The sequence below is a fragment of the Quercus suber genome, unplaced genomic scaffold (genome assembly GCF_002906115.3).
Source record: "Quercus suber isolate HL8 unplaced genomic scaffold, Cork oak 2.0 scaffold_924, whole genome shotgun sequence".
In the NCBI taxonomy this organism is placed as follows: domain Eukaryota; kingdom Viridiplantae; phylum Streptophyta; class Magnoliopsida; order Fagales; family Fagaceae; genus Quercus; species Quercus suber.
The window spans coordinates 24,141-47,292 of NW_027070347.1; the positions used below are offsets into that span (position 1 = coordinate 24,141).

General features: G+C 33.6%; 1 protein-coding gene across 1 annotated transcript; it reads left to right on the plus strand.

Annotated features, from left to right (window-relative positions):
- The first annotated feature begins 5,712 nt into the window (after nt 1-5,712).
- Nucleotides 5,713-8,670, plus strand: LOC112031597 (receptor-like protein 7). Its single transcript, XM_024064285.1, has one exon. The coding sequence runs from the start codon at nt 5,713-5,715 to the stop codon at nt 8,668-8,670; it is 2,958 nt and encodes a 985-aa protein (XP_023920053.1).
- Nucleotides 8,671-23,152: the final 14,482 nt, after the last annotated feature.

Genomic DNA, 23,152 nt, shown 5'->3' on the forward strand with positions numbered 1-23,152 from the left:
TTTTTTTTTTTTTTTTTTTTTTTTTTTTTTTTTTTTTTTTTTTTTTTTTTTTTTTTTTTTTTTTTTTTTTTTTTTTTTTTTTTTTTTTTTTTTTTTTTTTGAGAATCATTAGTTTGTAAGATTGTAGTAATTAAAAAATTAGTTTTTATAAACTATTAAATTTTTTTTTTTTTGATGTACTAGAGGCATGCGAGTAAATTTATACAAATTACATTTTCTTTATCCTCTCACTCTTCTACTAAACCAAACAAAAGAGTTTATATCTCTCCACTTTTCCACTCTCTCAAGTAAAAAACTGAATTGGTTTTTGGTGTAAGAGCATTAGCATTGGAGAATGCTAATGTCATATGTAAGGTGTATTTAACATTTTAAGTCTCAAAATCTACAGCATCAGGGAATGCTAAAGGTAAGAATTGCAAATTTTTTTGGCATTCTGCTACAGTACAATTCTAAAGGTAGAATTGTACTGTAGCAGTATTGTAAAAATAATAATAATATTTTATTATGTTTTTTTCCCACGAAATCTTCTCTCTCTTCCTTCTCTGTTTCTCCATCTGCTCTCTTCCTTCTTAACCCACCACTAGCCACCACCACCACAAACCATACCCACCATCAACCAAAACCCACTCACCCACCTACCTTCCATCACCGTGAACCCCAACCCAAAATCAATCCGCCACCAACACCATAACCCATACCCATCCACAACCAGCACCCAAAGCCACTCCGATCAACCCACGAACCCAACCACAAAAATCAAACCCCAACCCAAAATTAATCCGCCGCCAACACCATAACCCATACCCATCCACAACTAACACCCAAAGCCATTCCGATCAACCCACGAACCCAACCACAAAAATTAAATCCCACAAAAATCAATCAAAACCCAACAAAATTAAAACTCACTGAAAAATGATCCACGATCCACTGCAGAGATGCAGAAATTCCACAATCCACAGTCCACCGCAAAGACCCACGATTCACGAAAAACCACTGTAGCCTAGCCACACCCAGCACCAGAGGTACAAACTTGAGAGGTAATCAAGCATAGAGAAAGGGAAATGGAGGGGCAGAGAGAAAGTGACAGAGAGCATGGGAGAGAAAGTGAATAAAAATTAATATTTTAATAAAAATAGAGTATTGGGATGTTGGAAGAATGGTAAAATGGTATGGTATAATGATAAAGTGGGTTTTTGGAATGGTAAAATAAAGTAGAATTAGAATTGTCTGATGCTAATGCTCTAAGCAAGGATTGAAGCTCAAAATCTCTTATTCAAGAACAAGAGATCTTACCAATTGAGTTAATTGGAATCCACTAGAAAATATTCATGTAGATATTAAAACAAACTATAAAATAAAAAAAATTAAAAAAATTGAATCTCAAAAATAAATTTGTTACTAGTATTAAAATAAAAATAAAAAAAGAAAATAAAAAAGGCAAGAAAAATATTTTTTAAATAAATATTTTTTAATTAATATTTAAAATATGAGATGAGAATAGGCCCTGTTTAAAGTTTTTCCCTTAACCCCAAAATTGGTTAAGCCGGCGGCCGGATTGAAATACTAAGACTGACACATTTCTCTTTGCAAATGCTTGACAATGGCAAGACCAGTGCATGAAGTTAGCTATTTGTTTGACAAACATGAAAATCACTAATGATAATTGTTGGATTGCTCTTTCTATTAAAAAATCACATGGTTTCCATCAGAGCTTAAAACTTGTATTTGAAAAGGTCACATCTTCCAAACTATATGTTTCCCGAGTAGATGTACTTGACAATGATTACTTTGTTGTATGCCTTTGTGACAAATCTTACAACGAAAAGTCAAAAATATTGTATCCTGGACAATATTGCATCTTGGCGTTCCACTTGAAATTTTAGAAGCTCCAAAGTGATGTACGTGTCATGACCAATGCTGGTAACTGCATGAAATGGCAAAGAAACGCTTCTAGTTCTAGGTGGTGTGTCAGTGTCTTTTATAATTGCAAAAATTTTGAGTCTACTTTCTTAAAGTCTACTAACTGAAGTTGGTGAAAATAGTCAAATATCATGTTTTGGTAAAATTTGTGACAAATTAGCACTGTTTCAAAAATATTTAGCAATTTACCACTTTTTTAGTACTCAACTTTCACAAAATCAAGTTCTAAATAGTACTCGAGTTCTATGAACTCGAGTTTCTAGTGAGTCGCCAAAGTGCTGACCTAAAATTATAGTACTCGAGCTTCATACAGTCGAGTACCTTCTTCTTCTTCTTTATTTTTTTTTTTTTTCATACAGTCGAGTTCTTTTTTATCTCTCTATCTCACTAAATTTTTATCTCCTGTAGGAACTCACTCTTACAAGTCAAAAAACTTGTCAAGTCAAAGAAAATGACAAGCATTTATGGCCAAAGAAAAGAAGCATGAATTTGGTTTGCATGTCAGGTGTGTTCCTGGCCATCTTCTTTGACAATTCATGAAGAACATTTAATGCAAGCTCTTGCATTTCTTCATGTATGAAACTTCTTGAGTATCATGCATCTTTCTGACATGGGCATGCAAGCCATTTAATGGTTTGTTGGCTAATGTCAAGCCACTAAATTTGACTATTCAAGCCATTCCAACATACACAAAAAGTAGGGAAAAAAAAGAAAAAAAAAAAAAAGGTACTCGACTGCACTAAGCTCGAGTACTATAAAGAGATACTCGATTTCAATAATATCAAGTACCACATTATTTTGTTAATTACACAAATTTCAAATTAGCAGTGCCACACTGGTGACTCACTAGGAACTCGAGTTCACAGAACTCGAGTACTATTTAGAACTCGGTTTTGTGGAACTCAAGTACTAAAAAAGTGATAAATTGCTAAATATTTTCGAAATAGTGTTAGTTTGTCACAAATTTTATCAAACGTAGCATTTGACTATTTTCACCTACTGAAGTTACCTCTCAACATTGGGATTGCACTCCTTTAACACACCTATACTAGTCTCCTTCGATAGTAACATTGTTCAATAATATTTTTGTAAATATTTAGAAAAGTATGAGACCCACTTGAGTAGACCTAACTAGGGGTGTCCACGGGTCGGGTCGGGTCAGGTTTGTGCCCGACCTAGACTTGACCCAAAACTTTCGGGTGGGTAAAAACGGAAACCGAAACCGACCTAGAATGCTAGTCGGATCTGGCGGTTTGAGTCTCGTTGGTTTTCGGGTTGAATGATCGGGTTTCGGGTTGTATCGTCGGTGATGTATTTTGGCTGGATCCGTCGAGATCTGGGCAGATCGCGCCAGATCACGACGAGATCATGCCGCATCTCAACGAGTTCTCACCGGATCTCGTCGGATCTGGACTAGATCTCGACGAGTTCTCGCCAGATCTCGTCCGATCTGATGGGTTTCAAGCAAAATTTCGCTGAATAGCTTCAAATATCACTGGATTTTGTACGTTTTTGTCGAAGAACCTTCGAATATCGCCAGAAGTTTCTGGGTTTATGATCGGTTCGGGTTGCTCGGGTTCTGGGAGAGGAAACCAACCAACTGACCCAAAGGCGTTGAGTTTTGAGGGCAACGACCCGCAACCGACCGTCGGAGTGTCGGTTCGGGCAGTTTTTGATTCGGGCTCGGGCGGGTTGCTCGGGTTGGTCGGGTATACGGTTGGCTGGACAGTCCTAGACCTAACATTAACTACAACTCTCTCTCCCTCTCTCATGCTAACCAAGAACCTTCTCTCTCCTTTAATAAATATTAATAAAATAATTGTAGCGTGCGTTTGGGAGATAATTATTATGCATTTGCATTTTTGGCTGGGTCCCACAACATTGTTCATGACCCAGCCAAAAACTCAGCAAAAACACAGATAAGTGGCACTGTTCACGACCCACAGCACTATTCATCATTAAAAATTATTTTGTTACAGTATTTTCAGCAATAAGTTTTCAGTTTTCAACAAAACAAGTAGCACTATTCACGACCCAGCCAAAAACTCAGTAAAAACAAATATAAGCAGCACTGTTCACGACCCACAACACTATTCATCATTAAAAATTATTTTGTTACAGTGTTTTCAGCAATAAGTTTTCAGTTTTCAGCAAAATAAGTAGCACTGTTCACGACCCAGCCAAAAACTCAGTAAAAACAAATATAAGCAGCACTGTTCACGACCCACAACACTATTCATCATTAAAAATTATTTTGCTATAGTATTTTCAGTAATAAGTTTTCAGTTTTTAGCAAAACAAGAGGTGGGTGTTTTTTATTTGGCTAAAATGCAAAACTGATCCTTTAACTTTCTTTAAATTTCATTTCAGTCCTCTAACTTTACTTTAGTTCATTTCAGTCTTCTAAATTTCAGATTTATTCAATTAAGGCCTTTCCATTAACTTTTGTTAAAAATTTTTGAAAAAAAAAAAATCTAGAAAATATTTTTTAATCATTGATCAAATTTTTTTAATTTAAAAAATTTGAAGAAAAATTAACCATAACATATAACAAAAATTGATAGAAAGTTAGAGAGTTGAAATAAATAAAAGTAAAATTAAAAGACTGAAATAAAATCTGAAAAGACTTAGAAGATCAGTTTTGTATTTTACTCTTTTTATTTCAACGATCAAATGGAAATGCAAAAGATGTGGTCACCATCGTGAGGAACAAGTAGGCCACCCAAAGTCATGGCGTAGTTTCTAAGGTGGGAACGCGTTGAACAATTTTGCCCATTAGAGACCTCCGTTTAAAATGGTTTTGCATGGGACCCAAGTTATGTGGTGTTTTGCAAGTTTTCCTCCAGTATTCAAGTTTGTGATAAGAACACCGCAGTTGGTTTTCATTTGGAGATATGAACACCATAAATTTGAGAAGATTGGGTCGCAAGTTGGTTTCCAACTATCACCTTAAATAAAAGCGACCTTTTGGAACTTTGTTGCATCTTCAAGTGCAAGCATTCCCTCAAAGGTGGGATAATGCTAAAAGCTATTTTTAGCCACAAAACTGCTAAAAAGGAATAAAAGGATAAAATTACTATAGTAAGTTGCTACTAATTTTTTATTATTTTTGATTTCCCTTCAGTCTCCCCTCAGATCTCACTCTCTGCTCTCTTTCAAAATGAATAAAAAATGATAAATAAATAATATTTTAATGAAATGATAAAAAATAAAAATTTTGATGCTAGTTGTATTGTAAAGTGATGTATTTTTTTTTTTTTTTTATACAAGATAGAATTCTACTCTATCTTAATCTAAGTGTATATGTGTGTGAGACTCTCTCTTGGAAACTTGAACCCCGGCCCTTACCCCCCACACCCCACAAGCACTTATACTTGTGGAGTGACCATCGCACCAAGGGTGTGCGGTGGTGTAAAGTGATGTATTAAATGCTATAAAATTGTTTTTTTTTTTTTAAATCATAAATGCTAAAATTTTTAACTATTAAAGAGAAGGTTCTAATAGTGTAATACAAAAAACTGACAAGGTTGCGAAATCAAGTTAGATAATATGTTACATCGTCCTAATTTTCAAGGGACTAAACAGAAATATTGACTTGTTCTTTATGTGAGACCACCACCGTCAGCACAGCAACTAGGTGGTCCATTGCACTTACGAATGCTTACATGTAAAAAAAAAAATCCATGGATAATGATGTAATTGCACTAGCCCTGAATCTTGTCTATAAAAGAAATTCATTCCAAGTTTCAAAATTATCAGAGTGCTAAGGAAGTTTTTGAAGATACTAATATGGGGTCATCCATGTGTCTCTTGATATCTATGCACTTGCTCTTCTTCTTGTCGATTTTTCATTATCTAAATAGTTGTTCCTCTTTATCAACTCAGCCAGTGTGTAAAGATTTTGAGAGTTCTGCCTTGTTGCAATTCAAGCAAAGCCTTGAAATTGATGTGAGTGCTTCTTCTGATCCTTTTGCTTATCCAAAGATTTCATCGTGGAACTCTGGAGAAAGGAATGATTGCTGTTCATGGGATGGTGTCCTATGTGATAGAGGTACAGGTTACGTGATTGGCCTTGACCTCAGTAGCAGTCAACTGTATGGCTCCTTCAACTCTAGCAGCAGCCTTTTCCACCTTGTGCACCTTCAAAAGCTCAATCTTGCTGGTAATGACTTCAATTATTCTCAAATTCCCCCAAGCATCAGGTACCTCTCAAACTTAACATATCTCAACCTCTCTGTGTCAAATTTCAGTAGTCAAATTCCACCAGAAATCTTTGAGCTCTCCAACTTGGTTTCCCTTGATCTCTCATTCAATCAATTGAAACTCCAAAATCCCGGCCTAAAAAGTGTTGTTGAGAACTTAACCAGCCTCAAACATCTTCATTTGGGTATGGTGAACATATCTTCCCCGGTACCTCACATCTTGTCCAACTTGTCTTCTTTAAAATCTCTTGGCCTAGGAGGTTGTGAACTGTACGGTGAATTTCCCATGGAGATTTTCAAGTTACGAAATCTTCAATTCCTCAGTGTGCAAGACAATGAAAATCTCACCGGATATCTACCAGAATTCCACAGTAGCAATCCCCTTCGAATACTGAGACTTTCAAACACGGGATTCTCTGGTAAGTTACCAGATTCAATTGGAAACCTAAAGTCCTTGCATGAATTGGATATCAGTACTTGCTATTTCTCTGGTTTGGTACCGACTTCACTTGGTAACCTTACCAATCTCATTGTTTTGTCTCTCTCGTTTAATAAATTTTCGGGGCAAATCCCTTTCTCATTGGCCAACCTCACACAACTCAGTCAACTCGACCTTTCCTCGAATAGTTTCAGTGCACAGACGTTGTCTTGGCTTGGTAAGCAAACAAAGCTCACTATTTTGCTCTTAGCGGAAACCAATTTATATGGTGACATTCCATCTTCTCTTAAGAACCTGACCCAACTTACCAAATTTTCAGTTGCTAAGAATCAACTAACTGGTCAAATTCCACCTTGGCTTGGAAACCTTACCCAACTAACTAAATTGCACCTTGGGATCAATAAATTCCATGGTTCAATTCCACAATCGATTTGTAGGCTTGCGAATCTTGAATTTCTGAGTCTAACTTCTAATAACCTTAGTGGCAGAGTGGACGTGGACTCGTTTCTAAAGCTCAAAAATCTAACTGCACTCCAGCTTTCAGGAATCCATCTATCAATCCCCATTAATTCAACATTCAACGCCAGTACTCCGAAGTTTGAGCTATTATTTTTATATGCATGTAACTTGACTGAATTCCCAACTTTTTTGCGTTCTCAGCATGAATTGATGATTTTGGGTCTCTCCCACAACAAAATTCAGGGTCAAATACCAAACTGGATATTCAACATAGGGAAACAAACTCTCTTAGCGTTGGATCTATCCTTCAACTTCCTTACAACTTTTGAGTCTTTCAACCACACTCTGCCTATTCTTCCATGGGACAGTTTACTTTATTTGGATCTCTCTTCCAACAAGCTGCAAGGATTACTTCCAATTCCTCCACCTTCCATCGCCCAATACATTGTCTCAAACAATAAATTGACCGGAGAAATCTCACCATTGTATTGCAATTTTAGCTCAATTGTAAAGCTGGATCTCTCACACAACAACTTGGGGGGCATGCTTCCCAAATGCTTGAGCAAATTGAGCAACTTGGTAGTATTGAATTTACAAAACAACAATTTCCGTGGAATACTTCCTGGAATATACATTGAAGAAAGTAGATTGAGAGCGATTGATGTAAGTCATAATCAATTAGAAGGGCAAGTACCAAGATCATTGTCCAACTGCACAATGCTGGAGGTTCTTCTTCTTGGTAACAATCGATTTTCTGACATTTTTCCCTCTTGGTTGGGGAAGCTTCCAAGGTTGAGGGTTCTAAGTTTGCAATCTAATGGGTTCCATAGTGCAATTGGGAAACCTGAAAGCAGTCTTGATTTCCCCAAGTTGCAAATCATTGATGTCTCTTTCAATAACTTTACAGGTAAGTTACCACATGAGCACTTCCAAAGTTGGACCTCCATGAAAGTTGCCAACTTGACATTTGACAAAGATAATGCTTATATGGGTGTAGTCACAAGGGCCTCATCAGCTTCTTACAATTTTATTTACGATAATAGTTACACCTTGGAAATGACGAACAAAGGCATCAAGACACTATATGAAAAGATCCAAGACCATCTTGTAGCTATTGATCTCTCTAGCAATAAATTTGATGGGGAAATTTCAGAAGTCATTGGAAGTCTAAAGGGGCTTTATTTGCTCAACATATCCAACAACATTCTCACTGGTCCTATCCCATCTTCTTTAGGGAACTTAACGGAGCTTGAATCTTTGGACCTTTCTCAAAATGGGCTCTCAGGAGAGATTCCTCAGCAATTATTGCAACTCACATTCCTTGCACTCTTCAATGCCTCAAATAACCATCTCACGGGGCCTATTCCACAAGGTAAACAATTCTCTACCTTTCAAAATGATTCATATTTGGGAAACACAGGTTTGTGTGGTGTGCCTTTGACTAAGAAATGCAAAATTTTTGAGCCATTGACACAGCCACCACTGAATTTCAAACAAGGTGAAGGGTCAAATTTCCCAAGTAAATTTGATTGGGTAGTTATAATGATGGGGTATGGAAGTGGGTTAATAATTGGGTTTGTTATTGGGAATAACCTGACCATAAGAAAGTTGGAGAGGTTTCTCAAGAATTTTGGAAGAAAGCAGTAAAACTGAAAGAAGAAAGGGGGGAAATGAAGCAATGCAGCAGCTAGATTTGATTAGCCAAGATTTTCTTCAAAGATTTCTGTCCATGAAGTTCTTTATTTCAGCAGATACATATCTATGAAAATTTACCATGTCTGTAATGTATTACGGTCTTATATATTTTGTCATTGCATTGTCTTTAATTTTTCTTTTGAACTTTTTTTCTTGTTATGATGGTATTGAAATATCGCATGTTTGATATTGTATATGTATGAAGGTTTGCAACTTTTATTAAAAACTAATTGTAGATCCACGCGTTGCGCGTAATAATTTTTTAGATGAAATACTATTTTAGTCTCTAGACTTTATAAAGATTTTTTTTTTTTAATTTTTTTAAAATAGTTTTATCATATTTTTCATAATCTTGTCTATAATGTTTTTTTTTACCATTATCATATATTTATTAGTTGATAATTTGCATAACATAGACATTAAATAAGAGGTAGAACTATTCATTAAATTTTTTTAAGTCATGGTGTATGAAGATTATGATTATATATATATAATTTCCCTAGTTAGAGTTTGATTAGTTTTAAGTTTAAATTTTGTATTATTATATTTAATTGTTGATTATTGATTTAATTAAGTGAATGTAATGGTTGATTTTATTGCACTATAAAGTTTTCAATGTCCTTTGTATAGCTATCTCTATTTTATTTCTTACTCCTCTTGACCACCTTTTTATTTTCCAAATAACAGTTATTAATTGACGTTTGATTTCATTTTTTTTTTCTTCCTTCATTCATTCTTTATTACTTTGTATGTTCCTGGCTAGTTGTAAATTTTATGGTTATCAATAAGAAATAGATTTCATAGACGGCTTAAATAGTTATAGATGTAGTTACGTTAGTAGTACGTCAAAAGTTTTTTTTTTTTTTTCAAGGAAATATGAAAGGAATTTCTCTAGTTTGGTCTCAATCAATTAAGATATCCATAATATATTAACGGAAGTAATAATGAGCCTAAAATTTTTTTAATGTATGAAGTGGTTAGGTTAGTGGTATGTCAAAGGTTTTATAAAAAAAATTTAAAAAATAATTCCAAGGAAATGTAAAAGGCCTTTTTTTGAAAAAAGAAATTGTGACTTTTTGAATTGTAGAAATATGATTTTTTTTAATTACCTTGTTTATAGATTTCATTATTAAGTTATAAACATCTAAATTAAAGTAGATGAATGTATAAATGCAAAATTATATGTAAAGTTACAACCGCACAAGATAAATATGTATATATATATATATATATATATTCATACAGTCGAGTTCTTTTTTATCTCTCTATCTCACTAAATTTTTATCTCCTGTAGGAACTCACTCTTACAAGTCAAAGAAACTTGTCAAGTCAAAGAAAATGACAAGCATTTATGGCCAAAGAAAAGAAGCATGAATTTGGTTTGCATGTCAGTGTTGTTCCTGGCCATCTTCTTTGACAATTCATGAAGAACATTTAATGCAAGCTCTTGCATTTCTTCATGTATGAAACTTCTTGAGTATCATGCATCTTTCTGACATGGGCATGCAAGCCATTTAATGGTTTGTTGGCTAATGTCAAGCCACTAAATTTGACTATTCAAGCCATTCCAACATACACAAAAAGTAGGGAAAAAAAAAAGAAAAAAAAAAAAAGGTACTCGACTGCACTAAGCTCGAGTACTATAAAGAGATACTCGATTTCAATAATATCAAGTACCACATTATTTTGTTAATTACACAAATTTCAAATTAGCAGTGCCACACTGGCGACTCACTAGGAACTCGAGTTCACAGAACTCGAGTACTATTTAGAACTCGGTTTTGTGGAACTCAAGTACTAAAAAAGTGATAAATTGCTAAATATTTTCGAAATAGTGTTAGTTTGTCACAAATTTTATCAAACGTAGCATTTGACTATTTTCACCTACTGAAGTTACCTCTCAACATTGGGATTGCACTCCTTTAACACACCTATACTAGTCTCCTTCGATAGTAACATTGTTCAATAATATTTTTGTAAATATTTAGAAAAGTATGAGACCCACTTGAGTAGACCTAACTAGGGGTGTCCACGGGTCGGGTCGGGTCAGGTTTGTGCCCGACCTAGACTTGACCTAAAACTTTCGGGTGGGTAAAAACGGAAACCGAAACCGACCTAGAATGCTAGTCGGATCTGGCAGTTCGAGTCTCGTTGGTTTTCGGGTTGAATGATCGGGTTTCAGGTTGTATCGTCGGTGATGTATTTTGGCTGGATCCGTCGAGATCTGGGCAGATCGCGCCAGATCACGACGAGATCACGCCGCATCTCAACGAGTTCTCACCGGATCTCGTCGGATCTGGACTAGATCTCGACGAGTTCTCGCCAAATCTCGTCCGATCTGATGGGTTTCAAGCAAAATTTCGCTAAATAGCTTCAAATATCACTGGATTTTGTACGTTTTTGTCGAAGAACCTTCGAATATCGCCAGAAGTTTCTGGGTTTATGATCGGTTCGGGTTGCTCGGGTTCTGGGAGAGGAAACCAACCAACTAACCCGAAGGCGTTGAGTTTTGAGGGCAACGACCCGTAACCGACCGTCGGAGTGTCGGTTCGGGCAGTTTTTGATTCGGGCTCGGGCGGGTTGCTCGGGTTGGTCGGGTATACGGGTTGGCTGGACAGTCCTAGACCTAACATTAACTACAACTCTCTCTCCCTCTCTCATGCTAACCAAGAACCTTCTCTCTCCTTTAATAAATATTAATAAAATAATTGTAGCGTGCGTTTGGGAGATAATTATTATGCATTTGCATTTTTGGCTGGGTCCCACAACACTGTTCATGACCCAGCCAAAAACTCAGCAAAAACACAGATAAGTGGCACTGTTCACGACCCACAGCACTATTCATCATTAAAAATTATTTTGTTATAGTATTTTCAGCAATAAGTTTTCAATTTTCAGCAAAATAAGTAGCACTATTCACGACCCAGCCAAAAACTCAGTAAAAACAAATATAAGCAGCACTGTTCACGACCCACAACACTATTCATCATTAAAAATTATTTTGTTACAGTGTTTTCAGCAATAAGTTTTCAGTTTTCAGCAATAAGTTTTCAGTTTTCAGCAAAATAAGTAGCACTGTTCACGTCCCAGCCAAAAACTCAGTAAAAACAAATATAAGCAGCACTGTTCACGACCCACAACACTATTCATCATTAAAAATTATTTTGCTATAGTATTTTCAGTAATAAGTTTTCAGTTTTTAGCAAAATAAGTGGTAGTTAAACAGACCCATAATGTCAAAAAGTTACCACTTAAAAAAAAAAAAAAGTTACATACACATACCAAGCACACAATATAATTTTCACATTTTAAAATATGTTATTTGAAACATGTTACCAAACACATTTTTTGCATTATGAGTACTTTAAACACATGTTTTCATCACATTTTTTAAACCACAATTTTCACGTCATATTGAACAACAATACTCAAAATCTGCTACCAAAACATCCCTCAGATGCTTTCAATCCAGCTGAAATCCTGAAATTAACCACAACGAAACTCAGTACTAAGACATAGCTCAGTAAACAAATAAAGTCTTAACGTGGGAAAGGCAAATAAATATTGAAACAAGATAAAGTCATTTGCATTCAATCTTATAAAACAACATAGTTGGAAAAGGAAAAAAAAAAGTAATTTTCCATTATACTGGTACACAATAGACAATGGAGAGGAAAATAGGTAGTCCCATGTATTTAACCCAGGTCCTCCTAAATCCAACCTCCCCAAAGCAGAGAGAAAATGAAGAGGAAGAAGAGGAAGAAGAGGAAGGAAAATGACGCGAATACTCTTCCATAATTCCATTATAACATTCATGACTACTACTGGTACCCTTCTTTTTCCTTTTTCTTTTTTCCTTTTTTTTTTTTTTTTTCCCCCTTATCTATTTCTTCTCGTTTGCTACAATCTAATCTTCTTCTTTTTTTCTTTTTTCTTTTTTAATTTGTAAAATCCTGTTCTTGTTTGGCATACAACTTGTCAATTTAACAAACTCAACTAATCACATTATTATTATTATTATTATTTTTTGATAAGTACATTATTATTATTATTGTTATATACAAAATGGATGAGTAAAGATAACTAAAATGCGATGTGTTCAATTTCCTAGAATGTCATATTTACTAATTTAATTGATGATAAATAACTTTTTTTTCTATATGATGATTAAAAATTTACCTCTTATAAACTACTATGTAATAGGGATATAAAAAAAAAAATTTAAACAAACTACATTTTTCCATTCTTCCTCTCATCCTTCTTTTCAATGAAACAAATGAAATTCATATTAGTTTCCAACCTTTCACTATTCTATTCTCCCAACCAAACACATGATGGAAATCTTAAATCATTTCCATTTCTTAACCTTTTTATATTCCTAATTTTCTATATCCTCTCATTAAAATAAAAAAAAATAAATAAATAAAAAAAACCTCCAAGTTCTAGGTGGCCAAACGAACATATGCAATAATGGAGAACATGGGTAATGCACAAACAAAGGTACCAGGCTCACTAAATTAACATTTAATCATTTCTAACTCATGGCCCAAGCCCATAGACAATTCAAAGTTTATTGTATGTGGGGAAGTAGGGGAGTATTTTTTTTTTTTTTAATTACTTTTATTGGCTGACTTGTTATCCCGCCTTGGTCAACATGTTTGCTTGGGGTACATGAATCAAAGAGATGGCTCAAGTTAACAAGAAAATATTATATGCCTTTTTTTTTTTTTTATTTTTTTTTTTTTTAAATTTTATATGCCTTGGTCTCACTGACATGTAGTACATATTTACGAGCTATAAAGATGAGGGTCAACCCTGTATGTGCTTTACAATAATATATTTGGACCTCTTGAATCATTATCTATATAATACACAATAAACTCATATTCCTTAACAAAAATAAATATATAAATCACATCAAACATATATATATATATATATTTCCAAAATAGCAAAACTTAAGTACAATATTTAGGTGTTATTCCTTAAATCTCATCTTAAAATTCAATCATATGGCAGTACTTAACAAAAAATACACTTCCATTATTTTAAAATGATACCGTACTTAGATATTGTTATTTATATTTCTCTCTTAAAATTCAGTCATGTAGTCGTACTTAACTAAAAATACCCTTCATCACATGAGAAAAAAATCACATGACTAAATTTTAAGAGAATAATCTAAGAAACAATATATAAGATATTGTACCTAAATTTTGTCTATTCCAAAGAGAGAGAGAAGGTATAATAGATTGTACCTGGTTGCATCATATCAATGGTTCTCTGGCTCTAATAAGGTCTAAATTCTGGAGAAAATTTCATTGCACAATCTTGACAATGGCATCGTCCGGATTCCCCTGTTGGGCAGAAGTTGTATTCATTTGAGGTTCCCAGCCTCATAGGTCTCATCATTGGGTAGTAGCCAGGGATGGGAGGAATGGGGGGAGCATTATATCCAGGAATCGTCATTGGGTAGTTGTGGTGGTATTCCCTTGAGGTACCAAATCCGTAAAAATTCGTTGCATATGGATTTTGCTGAATAAGTTCCTTTCCATGCTCGTAGTTATAACCATTGGAGACTTGGGATGAGGATGCCACAATCCTAGAATCTGAACTTGGCTTATTGGTCATACTCTTCGCTTGGTCTTCACTACTTTCCTCTTCACTCTCCTCTTCGGACTCTGACGAGTTCTCGCTCTCCTCTTCCTTCTCTAACGAGTCATCGTCTTCCCTCTCTACTTCAGAGCACTTTTCCTGTATACTCATGTCGTCCATAGCTTCTCTCAAAATTTGTTCCAATGTCTTGTCCAGTCTTCCAGTTGAATCAGCACCCCACTGTCCGCGCTTGAACATTTTATTTAGCTTTTTCAAAACTAGGGTGCGCATTTCTCCTACCTGTTTATTTTCTCCATCTACTTCACAATGCTGATAACTCACATATTTAGAAGACAAAACACTACCCAATTTCACCAAAGCTGATGGAATTCCATTAGTGTAACTTACTATAGCGTTTGTAAGTTCCCTACTATATTGATGAGGCTCATTTCTTTTAAAAGCATGCCAACTAAAGAGTTGAAGAGCTTCAATTGGATCCATCGCCTTCATCTCACAGGTAAAATGTACTTTTTGTCTACGTAGCAAACTTTCTTTCCGTGTTGTGATAATGATTCTGCTTCCAGGACCAAACCAATTACAACTCCTTGCTAGCTTTTCTAACTGCAGTTCATTATCGACATCATCAAGAAGTAAAAGAACCCTTTTAGAGGAAAGAACACCCTCCATCACTTTAGCTCCTTCCTCCGCGTTGTACACAGGGACATCCGTTTCTCCCAAGATTTCAGAAAGAATAGCTTTTTGTACTTCGACTATTTGATAATTTTCTTTTGCCCTGTGTTTGATGCCCTCTGCAAGGCTTTTATATTCAAAATCAGATTTATGATCGTGGTAAACTTTTTTGGCCAGGATTGTCTTTCCGGTTCCCCGAACCCCATAGATCCCTATCATCTGAACCTCTTCTGAATTGATATCAGAAAACGAAAACGATTCAATCTTGCTGAGGTGAGTATCAATTCCAACCACGCAATCAGGAATTTCTATGTCCGGTGAAGGCTTTACTTCAACCATAATGTGTCTAACAATTTCTTTGATCACTTTTGATTGACTCCTGCCAATATTAAGTTATTAACTCATTAAAATTACATACGAAGGTGAACTCGACTCATCATTTTAGAATTTAGATTTGTGAATTAAAGCCATATAGATGAAGTCCACAGTAAATATTTCATTTTAGTAATAACTACCATTATGTTTAACCCAAAAAAAAAACCTATTAGTACTGTTAAAAATTGGGCAGGACCATGCCCAACCCATGACCATAAAGTGTCCACTGTCCACATGCGTCATGTACTTGAATTCAAATGAAAGTATGAAACATTATATCTAATAAGTGTTATTTCATATATATTCTAATATAAAAAATAAATTTAAAAGAAAAAGTTAGTATAAGTGGGAGCAATACTGGAATAAACATCCTAAAATTAGGCCTCCCATTACTTAGAGAGTTTATTTTTCAACGTTAAATACAGATAAAGGAGACAATAAACTAAGATTCTCTTAGAAGTGTTATTTCATATATATTCTAATATAAAAAATAAATTTAAAAGAAAAAGTTATTATAAGTGGGAGCAATACTGGAATAAACATCCTAAAATTAGGCCTCCCATTACTTAGAGAGTTTATTTTTCAACGTTAAATACAGATAAAATTAAAAGAAAAAGTTAGTATAAGTGGGAGCAATACTGGAATAAACATCCTAAAATTAGGCCTCCCATTACTTAGAGAGTTTATTTTTCAACGTTAAATACAGATAAAGGAGACAATAAACTAAGATTCTCTTAGAAGTGTTATTTCATAAATATTCTAATATAAAAAATAAATTTAAAAGAAAAAGTTATTATAAGTGGGAGCAATACTGGAATAAACATCCTAAAATTAGGCCTCCCATTACTTTAGAGAGTTTATTTTTCAACGTTAAATACAGATAAAAGAGACAATAAACTAAGATTCTCTTAGTGGGATTTAATTAGTTTAATTAGTAAAATCTTTTATCGTTGAATAAGAGATTTAGGGTTTAAATCTCACCTACATAAAAACCGACTGATGTCTTAGCCTGATAAAAAAATAAAAAAATAAAAAAATAAAAAAATAAAAATAAAAAATAAAATCCTAAGATTCTCTCTCTAAAATATTTACTAACCATAAAAGACCCAACAAAAGAACCCTGTTATTTAAACACTGGTATCAGAGCCTCTAGGATTTGTTTTAGCTGTGAAATTGTTATGCCATTATTATTAATGAAATGGAATAATTATAAAGCATCATATAGTCATTTATGATGCTGCTAGTCATGTTGAAGCTAAGCTTGCATCTGTGCTAAGGTATAAAGTCTATATTTAAAAGCCTGCAAGATCTAGTGGACATACAAAGTAAACTGTTCCTGGCCGAATTAAAGTAAGAAGATAAAGCTTTATGGTCCTCATCTCCTAAGTTTGTGTGTGCTGAAAGATCGAGTGAGATTAGAGAAAAAAGGATTAAGTTGATTGGTGAAAGCTACTGCGATTTAATTTGGCTATTCCCAGGCACTCGTCCATAGACTAGATGGTCATGTTTAACAGAATTCCACCAAAAGCCAGAATCATTCAATAGGGAATTGATGTAAACATCTTATGTGGTTTCTGCATACCCTGCACTAAGGATTGAAATCATCTCTTTTTCCAGTGCTCGTTCACTAAAAGGGTATGTGAATCTGTCATGAGCTTATGTTTACTCTCTCTGATCCCAAATTTAGCAGGTAGGATTTAGTTGATTGGACTGTAATACACCTAAAAGGGAAGGGCTTGAGAGCTATACTTTGTAAATTAGTTTGGCGGGCATCTACAACACACCTGTTGAGCCAAAGAAATGTAGTTCTTCATGCTAAGAGATTGTATACTGAAGAGCACCTTATTAGAGTCATAATGGGATATGCTAAAGGCAGAATTGAAGGTAAAAGGATGTTCAAGGATTCAATCTGAATCGTATGCTATGCTATAAATGGGGGATGAATGCTTCAGTGCGTTGAAAGGTGGGACCTTGAGTTGTGCTTTGTAAATTATCTGGATAGTCTCAGCTGATTCTCTATATGTTGAGGGTGGGTTTTGCTGCATATAACATTTTGGATTTGCTGTGCTACGTCTCTGTTTTCTGCAGGTGTTGTACTTGGTTTAGTGCGATTAGCTGCTAGGTGTTGTATTGTTATTTGTGTTCTATTCTTTGTTAATGAAATGATTGGTTCCTAAAATAATAATTGTTTGTATTCTATTCTCTGTTAATGAAATGACTTTTTCTTAAAAAGTTTCTTAAAATGATTTACTAGTGTATTCTCAAGGCACACACTAGTAAACCCCTATTAGTAAATCTCTATTAGCATGGTTTACTAAAAAGTTTCCATGAATGTTTCTTAAAATTATTATTATTATAAAGCTTGTTTTGTATTGAAGTTGAGGTATTTCTAAATTTTTGGATTTTTATGTACAATCATATGTTAAAGCATGTCTTAAAAATTGGAAAATTTACATGAAAATGATGCTTAGGATCTCAAATATATATGGTTCAATTTTCGTAACTTGTAGAAGGAGAAAATCAAAACTTTAACTTACTTTGTTTAAAACGAGACCAAATTATTTGACTTGTTTTTTACTTGTAAAATGTCATTCTTAGGGTCCGTTTGGTTGAAATAAATTATCTGGATAGTCTCAGCTGATTCTCTATATGTTGAGGGTGGGTTTTGCTGCATACCACATTTTGGATTTGCTGTGCTACGTCTCTGTTTTCTGCAGGTGTTGTACTTCGTTTAGTGCGATTAGCTGCTAGGTGTTGTATTGTTATTTGTATTCTATTCTTTGTTAATGAAATGATTGGTTCCTAAAATAATAATTGTTTGTATTCTATTCTCTGTTAATGAAATGACTTTTTCTTAAAAAGTTTCTTAAAATGATTTACTAGTGTATTCTCAAGGCACACATTAGTAAACCCCTATTAGTAAATCTCTATTAGCATGGTTTACTAAAAAGTTTCCATGAATGTTTCTTAAAATTATTATTATTATAAAGCTTGTTTTGTATTGAAGTTGAGGTATTTCTAAATTTTTGGTTTTTTTATGTACAATCATATGTTAAAGCAGGTCTTAAAAATTGGAAAATTTACATGAAAATGATGCTTAGGATCTCAAATATATATGGTTCAATTTTCGTAACCTGTAGAAGGAGAAAATCAAAACTTTAACTTACTTTGTTTAAAACGAGACCAAATTATTTGACTTGTTTTTTACTTGTAAAATGTCATTCTTAGGGTCCGTTTGGTTGAAATTGTGGAAAAGTTGAAAAATAGAAAATGGTAAAATGATAGAAAATATTTTAATTTATCACTGTTTTTGTTTGGTTGTGAGTGAAAAAGTAGAGAAATGAAAAAGTGAGTTTGAAAAAAAAAAATCACCAAAAAAAAAAGAAAAAGAAAAAAGTGAGTTTATATAAATTTATTCATATACTCTTGTTAAAAAATTATGTCTAATTTAAAAAAGAAAAAAAGGTGACAAATAACCAAAAGAAAAAAGAAAAAAAGCAATCACCCAAATTTATTTAAATAATAATAATCATGTCCAAAAAAAAAAAAATCATGTCTAAACAAAAAAACAAAACAAAACAAAGCTGTGTGTAAGTGCAAAAGGAAATTTTTCTAATTTACCTATCAGATTTCTCCATCTAGTTTTCTCCCAATTTTAGGGAGAAAACTTTTTGATGGGCTCGGGGAGAAAATGCCCAGGCCCCACAATCATTTTCCCCTCTCCTCCTCCCAACCAAACACTCTCTAAAAAGTTTTCCTTTTTCATTTTCTCTCATTTTTCCCCATTCTCCCTAAAATCCACTCCACCAAACACATCCTTAGAGACTAAAATTATATGGTTAGGAGAAGGATTCATAAGCCCTAAAATGATATATCAAATGGGCTTAAAATGATAAAGATATGGCTAATTAAAGATTGGAGCTCAAAATCAAGTAGAAATAAAATGCAAGGATAGAGTTTTCCTTTGAATCTGTTTGCTAAAAAGTTATATATATATATATGTTAATGCATTTAATCATACTAAGCACAATCATAATCATAAAAACACATAAATAATTACTCCTTTTTAGGGTTAATTATCATGCAAGATTATTTAAAAATTAGAAAATGAAATACTAAATTGTTTAAAAATTTCTACTTAAACTATGGGCAAAATTAGGGAAATTTGTCAATCAGATTATACAAATAAAATCTATAATTTTTAAAATTGTAATGTAATAAATTAGAGGAACTTTTTAGCAAACAGATTCAAAGGANCCACCCCCACCCCCACACCACACCCCTCCCACACACACACACATATTGATATTTTTCAAGTACATAGCATGAGAGAAATACAAATATAAAATCATTCGTCTAATTGTTTTAGTTATAAAAGAAAAAAATTGCAGAAGTTGTAGTTAGAAGTTAGAAACCTTATTGTATTTGTTATTTATGAATAAGGTTCTAATAATGGATCTTGTTCCTTCCACCACCCCCCCCCCCCCCCCCCCATAACCAACACCCAATTTGATATTTTTCAATACATAGCATGAGAGAAATACAAAATATAAATCATTTGTCTAATTGTTTTAGTTATAAAAGAAATAAGAATTGCAGAGTTGCAGTTAGAAGTTAGAAATCCTTATTGTATTTGTATTTATGAAAATAAGTTTTCCTAATTATATATATATATATATATATATATATGTTAATGCATTTAATCATACTTAGCACAATCATAATCATAAAAACACATAAATAATTACTCCTTTTTAAGGGTTAATTATCATGCAAGATTGGGGGGGGGTGGTTGAAGGCATACAAGTAGTTACCGGTCTGCTATAGTCCATCCATTCAAGTTGGCCACTTGCTTTAGAGCTGTTCTCCATCCCTGCACCTTTTCTATGTTAAATTTATGTTCATGCTTAGCCAACGCTTTTCCGAAATTCTCCTTTTGGTGTCGTACTTCAGATGGATCCACATCCAAAAAAATAGGTTTAATAATATGATTCCTTGAATTCATACACTCAACAATCTTTACAAGTTCATCCAGACACCAAGTAGAAAATGCATAGGTTTTTTGAGAACACAACAAGTGATAATTTTGACTCTTCAATGGCTTTAGCAAGTGTGGGAGCAATTGCTTTCCCCTTCTTAAGGTTTGACTCATCCATGAATGTGCGAATACCTCTTTTCTTTAGACTATCATATAAATATCCCGTAAAATTATTACAAGTATCTTCACCTCTAAAACTTAGAAAATACTACTAATATTTTGGCATGTGCATTACAAAATATTACTGGTAAACAATACTACTAATCTCAAACAATACTACTGACTGACAAAATATTACAAAATATTACTGGTCTACTGACTAAACAATTCCTGGTAAACAATACAACTAATTAATACGCATTACAAAATATTTTGGCATGCTTAAGGCCGTTAGTCAGTAAGAATATTTTGGCATGCTCAAGGCCGTTAGTCAGTAGACTATTTTGGCATGCTTAAGTGATTATCAAAAAAAGAATATCCTACTAAGTGCCCGTTTGGATAGTTTAATTTTTGCCAATTTATTTTACTATTCAGCTTATTTTTGCTATTATTTATAAGCCTCACTGCACTTTTTGGTACTATTCATAGGTCTCACTGTACTATTTCAGCTAACTTTTACCTTTATCTACAGTACTTTCGGCAAAAAATTTTCATTTTCAACAAAATAAGTGGATCTCAAACAGATCCTAAGCGTACGTTTGGCAAAAATTATTATTGCCAACTTATTTTACTATTTATCTTATTTTGCTACTATTTATGAGTTCTACTGTATTTTTTGGTACTATTCATAAGCCTCACTGTATTATATCAGCTAACTTTTACCTTTATCTACAATACTTTCGGCAAAAAATTTTCATTTTCAACAAAATAAGTGGATCTCAAACAGACCCACGTTTGGCAAAAATTATTGTTGCCAACTTATTTTACTATTTATCTTATTTTTTCTACTATTTATGAGTTCCACTGTATTTTTTGGTACTATTCATAAGTCTCACTGTACTATTTTAGCTAATTTTTACCTTTATTTACAATACTTCTAGCAAAAAATTTTCAATTTTAGCAAAATAAGCGAATCCTAAACTGAAAAAAAACTCTCTCTCTCTCTCTCTCTCTCTCTTTATATATATATATATATATATAAGCAGCCCTGTGAGTCTGAAGTGGGTGGTCCCCATAAGTCCATTACTCTTTGTAAAAGAAGTTCCTCATTCCTCGGAGAATATCACTTGCAATTCATGACGGCGCAATTCCTGCAAATATGATTTAGTCCGTCCAATTAAAATTTGCAAGTTGATTAAAAAATCTAAGTCAATCTTATCAACAACAACAAAAAAAAATCTAAGTCAATTTATTTCCTTTCCTTAATAAATTGGCTAACACCTTAGTTAGAAGAGCAATTTTATCTGTGAATACATATATATGGTTAAAAGCTCTCTACCTAGTGATTTGGACAATGTATTCTAATCGGATTTAATTCAATAAATTTATTTACCTTTTTCTAAAAAACAAAAATCCAAGTCAGCTTCCATCTCATCCATGGCTAACGGAACCATGAGAAAATCTGTCACCTCTGTTTATTTTCCTTCTCCTATTTCTTTGTTCTATCACCCACTTTCCTAGCTAACCAAACACATCCAAATATCATGATTGCATCAATCCAGCACAAAGGACTTTCACCACAGGGATCGAAACAAAAGAGGCCATCAATTGAAAGATATTAAAATCAAACAAAACAAAGATCCGTGGTAGGTGAAGGGCTTTGATCAACTCCATTCCAACAAACCAGATTCTGTAGTAACTGGTTTGAACGCCGAGAAAATAAAGAGGAAATGAGAGGAAGGTAATGTTTAATTGTGAATTCTATAAGATAGGATTTGTTTGGTTGCGAGGAAAAAAAAAAAAAAAAAAGGAGATAGAGAGAGAAAAGAAGGCCTAACGATGATCTGAGATTTGGCTGGGTTCCGTTAGGCTTAGTGGCAAGTTGCAGGAATTGTATCTTTGTCAATTGCAGGGGATATGCTCCCAATATTTACATTTTTCAATCCCTAACGTTAAAATCCTCGAAACGAATAATAATTAATGAATATCTAATAACTCCTGGTACACAATACTACTAATTAATACGCATTACAAAATATTTTGGCATGCTTAAGGCCGTTAGTCAGTAAGAATATTTTGGCATGCTCAAGGCCGTTAGTCGGTAGACTATTTTGGCATGCTTAAGTGATTATCAAAAAAAGAATATCCTACTAAGTGCCTGTTTGGATAGTTTAATTTTTGCCAGTTTATTTTATTATTTAGCTTATTTTTGCTACTATTTATGAGCTTCACTGCACTTTTTGGTACTATTCATAAGTCTCATTGTACTATTTCAGCTAACTTTTACCTTTATCTACAGTACTTTCGGTAAAAAATTTTCATTTTCAACAAAATAAGTGAATCTCAAATAGACCCTAAGCGAACGTTTGGCAAAAATTATTGTTGCCAACTTATTTTACTATTTATCTTATTTTTGCTACTATTTATGAGTTCCACTGTATTTTTGGTACTATTCATAAGTCTCATTGTACTATTTCAGCTAACTTTTAGCTTTATCTACAATACTTTCTGCAAAAAAATTTCATTTTCAACAAAATAAGTGAATCTCAAACAGACTCTAAGCGAACGTTTGGCAAAAATTATTGTTGCCAACTTATTTTACTATTTATCTTATTTTTGCTACTATTTATGAGTTCC

Excerpts from the sequence above, each read along its gene's own strand:
- LOC112031597 (XM_024064285.1), top strand. The coding sequence starts at position 5,713 with ATGGGGTCATCCATGTGTCTCTTGATATCTATGCACTTGCTCTTCTTC.